Here is a 6,000-nt window from a genome sequence, read left to right as displayed (position 1 = left end):
TTTAAATCACCATAGTCCCCATGCCTAGTACTGACCTGCCCAAAAAAATCTCCAATAAGACCAGATGTTTCAGTAGTTAGTTTTATAGTCAAACCTCTCATGCCATGAGACGCTATGAAACAGAGTGGCGTTGAATGAAAAACAAACATACTTGCAGTAGACTGACCTGTTTAGAAGTTGTAAGCTGAATGTACAGTCTGGAACAAAAGACTTGAAGGCTGAGACCTTTATTAATTATGTGACAGGGAGGTCTGTAGGCACTGATTTCGATCAGAACATTATAGTACCAGGCACTGTGCAAACATCAGAACTAGCAATACAAAAAGTCGACAGTCCAGGTAGGCAAGACAGATACTCCCTGTCTCCCATTCCTTATAATTACACTGACTTTTTAGATGGAAAGTTCAGCTAGGGAGAGACTATGTGACTTACCAATACCTCTCACAAAGTCTAGAATGAACCTGCCAACCTCGTGCCTTATTGTCAAGACTACACTACCCCTTTCACACAGTGATAACAGTGTATTACAGGACTTAAAAAATCATACCTTCCCATGCCTATCACAGCCTTGGCTCAACTCCAACATCCCCAGCCACTTCTCCCCCTTACCTGTGATGAGTGTTTTGCCAGTGCTGATTTCAGTGGCAACAAGTCTAGATCCGGGCATGGGGTATGGGCAGCTGTCAGAGCAAGCAGCAGGGCATCAGAAGTGTGGAGCAGAGCAAAACTCTCTTGCATTTTCAGTCCTCACAGGCTATCATGCAACTGGATTAATGAAACAACATATAAGAGAACCAGGAGAAAAGACAGACTGAAACAACAGAAAGAAGGGGAAAATATAGCAAATTCTTATTCCCTGAATAGAGGTAAGAGCCTGAACATTTTAGAGGCTCTTACCTCTGTGATAACATGAGTGGAGATGCGCAGGTGAACAGCCCAGTTCTTTTCTTGGAGTCCCAGGTCTCATGCTGGCCCTTTAGCGTTTTGGTGGTGGAAGTCCTGCAACTTCTGCTTCTCTCCACAGTCAGTGGAGAGTCTAAAAGAACTGTAAATACCATGTTGGTACGCAATGCAGTGGTAAAATACTGAAGTCTTCAGGTGTGCATATATATGAGACTGCCACTAGCAGACAGACAACTGTTTTGAAGAAGCAACTTCAAAGCTGATGAAGGAAACATAAAAAGCAATGCATTACCTGGAATACAAGCAATGGGACTCCCAAGTGCAAGTTTAGCAGCTGGATGAATTTCTCCCCACTATCAGTAAGATGGAGGAGAAGGTCTCCACTATCCACTGTATACCAGCCCTGACACAGCTGAACCTACTTGAAGTTTTAAACAAGTAAAGTCTTGTCCAGCCTACAACTCACAGCAGTGACGTAAACAGTCTGCTGATTCAGTTGTACTTGTAGATGGTTTCCAGTGTTTGCTTCTTTGATTTCTTCTTTTGCTTTTAATTTTGTTTTCTTCTTTACATGTGGATAATGAGTTCCCTTCCCTCTCCCTCCTTCAACAAGGTCAAAAACCCTCTGACTTCCCCAGTTTCTTCAAAGCCTTGGCTCTACTTCCCTGTGTGGATTTAGTCCAGGTGCTAGGCTGGTTCCTCCCTAGACTTCTCCTTGTGATCCAATTCCTTATCTTCGTTCCTGATCTTGAGGGAAGAGGCAAAACAGCCAGCAAGGAGAGGCATGTAGCAAGAGATAGCTCAAGACCACTCAGCAGTTCAATTTGTCCACCTCAAAGAAGAGGATAAAGTAACATATTTTTCCCTTCAAATATGGAAACAAAGAGGGTTTTAGCTACAGCAAAATGGTTCCCTAAGTCTCCTCTACTTTCCCCTAGCGTATGGGTCCCTGCTCATCCCCAGGGAGCACAGAGATGCAGGGCACTCAGACAACCCATCCCAGGGAGCTTTGAAGAGTCCCCTTATGCAGCCTACCACCACCATGGGGAAATGGGTGGGCACAGCATGGGCTGGCAAGTCATGAAAGACACAGGCAAGGGGATAGTCATGTGTGGCCACTGCGCAGCTGCCTCTGGAGTGCCCCGTGGGGCAGCCCCTTCATGAGCTGGTCAGATCACTGCTATGTGATCCTAGCTGGCAGGGAGTGCTCAGCTTTTAGGATCCTAGAGTCTGAGATTGATTCTTGACAATTCTTTCACCCCGAGTTTGTTAACTCTCTAGGCAATGGAATTTGCTTGCTTATGCACAAAGGGAAGACTGCAACTTGCTTTTGTCTGTCCTGTTTGCACATATCTTTCTTGAGGACAGATATAAGAAGATGAGGCTGGAGGAGATGTTAGATGATAAATTCAGACACAATCATTTGCCAGAATACCCTCTTCCCTTGCATTTGAGGACTGTAGATTAAAAAAATATATATATCATAAAAGGATGTATGTTAAGAACCTATCTGCACTACAAATTGTAACTGTGTTGTAGATGGACATCCTGATTTGACACAGCATCAGCTGAGGTGCCCTATGGGGCAGCACCACTAGAAACGAATTGTGATCTCTGTGGAGCACTGGGAGCTAGGAGATGACATCCCAAAATTAGCATCTTCCTGCTTGACATCACAGATGAGGCTGACAAGGACTCAAAGACTGCAGAATACGAATGAAACTTGTACTCCCACTAGCTGGGTCAGAAATCCAGTATAACACACTGTATATCAAATGGAAGAAGAATTCATCTAGGGAAAATAATTTCAGCTTTCTAAGAGAGCCTGAATAAGCCTAATAAATGTTTTTCTTAACGGGTCTTCATTGCTCTTGCTTTAATCTTCAAAAACTTGTATCTTCAACCAGTATAACACCAATGACTGCCTTTGTTTCTCATTCTTTCTGACAATGAAGTGAAACACACAGTAAATGTGTTAATCAGAGTGCATTGCAGAGTCTTTGGACCAGTGCAACAGTGTTTCCCAGATGGAAACCCAGCTCAGAACTAGGTAAATGTTGCCTACCTGCATTAACTCTTCGTTGCCCTGCTGTTTAAGAAAATATCAGTGAAAGACAACTTGGGTTAGAGAAGCAAAAACTGAATTAAAAAATGGTCTGTTTCAGACTGCTTCCATCACCACATTTAGATCATGCTAATCTCTTCTTTGGGAAGCACAGCAGCTCCCTTGCAGCTGTACATGAAAACAGCTTGTCTGAGCTTCCAGCTCAAGGGAAACAAACGGGTAAAGCATGTCCTCCTGACATGAGGAGGAGTCCTGTCTCTGTTCTCAGCTCTGCCACTAGAAGGGTATGACAGGGGTAAGGCACTCAGTGCCTCTGTGTGTCAGTCTTCCCCAGATTTCATCATCTGTGGGTCTGTGGATGACACAGAGCTGGGATATGCAGTTAAGACAGAGGGGTGGTAGGACACAGTACAGGAGGAAAGCAAACTTGAAAGAGAGCAGAAAAACAAATGGGGTGGAAGGTGTGGAGTACAAAGTGCAAGATGGTGTCCTTGAGGACCAGACCACCGAATCTTCTACAAACTGAGACCTCATCAATTGAGGGCAACTGCTGGCCACTTGTTAGAAGATGATGTACAAGGTAAGAACTCGAGGGGAAGGAACTTGAACTCAAGTTAAGGATGAGCAGTACAGTAACAGCCAAGAAAATTATTAAACTAGAAATGAGAAGAACTGTGAGGTCTGTTGTGGTCTGCTAACAAGGAAAGCTGAGACACCTATTCTACAGTAACATCTTTCAAAAAACAGTGCTTCATCAGTTTATGAAAATCAAATTCCTGTCCTGTGATCCTAAGTTCTGAAAACTTGAAATTACTGACTTTCAAACTGGTTATGAAAGGGGAACTGTTTATTGCCTATAGTAACAGAAGTGTTCTCAAGGATTACTTTGTCTGTAAACTTGACTATGGCAATGGTTGGAGTCTTACCCGTGTGTTTAAAATGGAAGGAAAAAATATGGAAGCATATGTCAGTAGGTTAGTAATATAAAATGGAACTAACTGGTCCAGTTCAATTGCTTATGGTAAACAAAACAAAAATATTTGAAAACCACTAGAAATAGACAGCTTATTTGATCTATTATATTATTTCAAAAGGTGTACCCTATCTGGTGCCTGACTAGCTAAACACAAACAAGGATTACATTTAAATATAAAAGCTTTATCTTACTAGTATTAGTCATCTTAAGATACTCACCCACTTGTTACCTGTTTCCAGGGGTCTCATTTTCCATTAGTTTTTCAAAAGCAATTGTAAAGTAATTTCTTGACTCCATTAACATTATTTGTCCTGTTATTTTCCAACCAAATTCCATGATTTCTTTTCCAGACCTTACACAGTATTTCTGTCAAGAGCTCTTTTTCCAGGTGTGAATATATTTTTATATATATATATACACACAAAGAACCCAAGGAAATATAACTTCACAGATTTTATTTTAATTATAAGCAGCAAGTCACAAGCTGAGATTTGTTATACTTTAAAATACATATTTCAACTATGTGCCAAGCTCACTCTTGCTACCAAAAGGCATCTCAAACATGAAAGGGGAAGATCTTAGTTTCATCTACTACCAACTTTGAAAGGTAGTCTCTGTAGTGAAGAGTATCTGTTTCTGGATCTAGAGCAATGGAGAGCATTTCCTCCATTTCTTCCTCAGTAAAGGGCTCACCTGAAAGACAACAGAGAATAACACTTTGTTTTGGTAAGTATTCTTTCCAGGATTGGCAAATTATACTGCTTTTCCCTTGAAAGAATCTCCTTTTGGTTCTCACACAGAGAAGAAAAGGAGGAAAACTAAGGATCTGATTCCTTCACTTTTGCCAGTGTAAGTCCTGCACACCGAGTGAGCCAGTCTAAGGGAAAGGAGGCAAAGGATCTGGATCTTCTGATCTTCTAGTTCACAGACTCCAGAACACCCTATTCCTCTCTGCCACAGGGATTTCGAAACAACCATTTTTGTCAGAAGGAATTTTCCTAATGTGTATATTATTATTATCTGTCATTTGGCTATCCTTGCACTTGTATTTACATCATGAAAGACTTCTGGTTTTTCTCTCGTAGAAGCTTCTGGCCCCCATCATCCCTCTCTGAGAACTAGGTTACCATCTGAGGTTTTGTACTTGAGGCAGGCATGCATGAGTCAGCCATGCAAGAAAAGCAGGCTCTTCAAGGGATATTGAGGATTACAGGATGTACAACTTAAATCTTACCCTTGAATCTCTTGGTTTGTGTACGGCTCTAGAATTAAGATCAAGATAATGGAGGAATGAATGAGCACTGAAACTACCTGAAACATCTGGAAATCTAAGCTACAATTTTACAGGAGGACAGAAAAAGAGTCGCATCCTTAGTAAGCACAGAGATGTGCACGGAATCATAACATATCCAGGTATGATTGAATTAATCATCATCATCATATCTATCTTATAATGTCTGTAAGCAGGCAGATAAATGTTTTTCCCTGCATTATTCACCAGTGAAATGTCCTAGTCTGCAGCCACTCATCACATTAACAGTATTGTTTGAAGACAAAAACCGCAGGTTTTGGCACACAGACTAAGGACCTCAAGGTGCCATATATAATTGTAATGCTTTTTACTTAAATACTGATATTACAGAAGTCATGTTACCTTCTTCAGTCAAATATTTGACCAGGTCCTCTTTAGTAATATATCCACATTTATTCTCATCCAAAGCCTTTAAAGAAAAAGAATAAAACTTGTTGTTTTAACCATATTGTATCAAGAAGCAGCAACTTCTTCCAAACAATTAGGTACTTGAATATTTAGTTACAGACCTCAAATGCATGTAGAAGAACATCTTCTCGAATAGGCCAGTAGCTGAAACCATTGAATCAGAAAAGTTAAGTTACTGTTTGCCAGTGTTCTGAAAGAACAAACCATGAGGAAAAGGAAAACTTCCTTTCTGTGACAACTTATTAAGTTTTTCTATCAAACATTTAATTGGAGCCTGACTTTTTGGAACTGTCCATGTATTTAACTCTTTTGTCTTTTGTTGTACTACTGTTTAAC

The 6,000-nt window shown here is 40.9% G+C and overlaps 1 protein-coding gene across 2 annotated transcripts in view; it reads right to left on the bottom strand.

Annotated features, from left to right (window-relative positions):
* Nucleotides 1-4,369: 4,369 nt before the first annotated feature.
* The window catches only part of EFCAB2 (EF-hand calcium binding domain 2), a 31,240-nt gene continuing 29,609 nt past the window's right edge, over nucleotides 4,370-6,000 (bottom strand). Inside the window, exons 4-6 of one of the 2 annotated variants that reach the window (XM_017806577.1) lie at nucleotides 5,766-5,808; nucleotides 5,599-5,665; nucleotides 4,370-4,637 (exon numbers count right to left, since the gene is read on the bottom strand). In XM_017806577.1, the coding sequence (XP_017662066.1) occupies nucleotides 4,501-4,637; nucleotides 5,599-5,665; nucleotides 5,766-5,808 (247 nt within the window). In that variant the 3' untranslated portion in view covers nucleotides 4,370-4,500. The remainder of the gene's footprint in view (nucleotides 4,638-5,598; nucleotides 5,666-5,765; nucleotides 5,809-6,000) is intronic. The other variant, XM_017806578.1, reaches the window with a different exon arrangement.

The sequence above is a fragment of the Lepidothrix coronata genome, unplaced genomic scaffold (genome assembly GCF_001604755.1).
Source record: "Lepidothrix coronata isolate B3197 unplaced genomic scaffold, Lepidothrix_coronata-1.0 Scaffold16, whole genome shotgun sequence".
NCBI classification, from domain to species: domain Eukaryota; kingdom Metazoa; phylum Chordata; class Aves; order Passeriformes; family Pipridae; genus Lepidothrix; species Lepidothrix coronata.
This window is presented reverse-complemented; position numbering and strand designations above follow the sequence as displayed.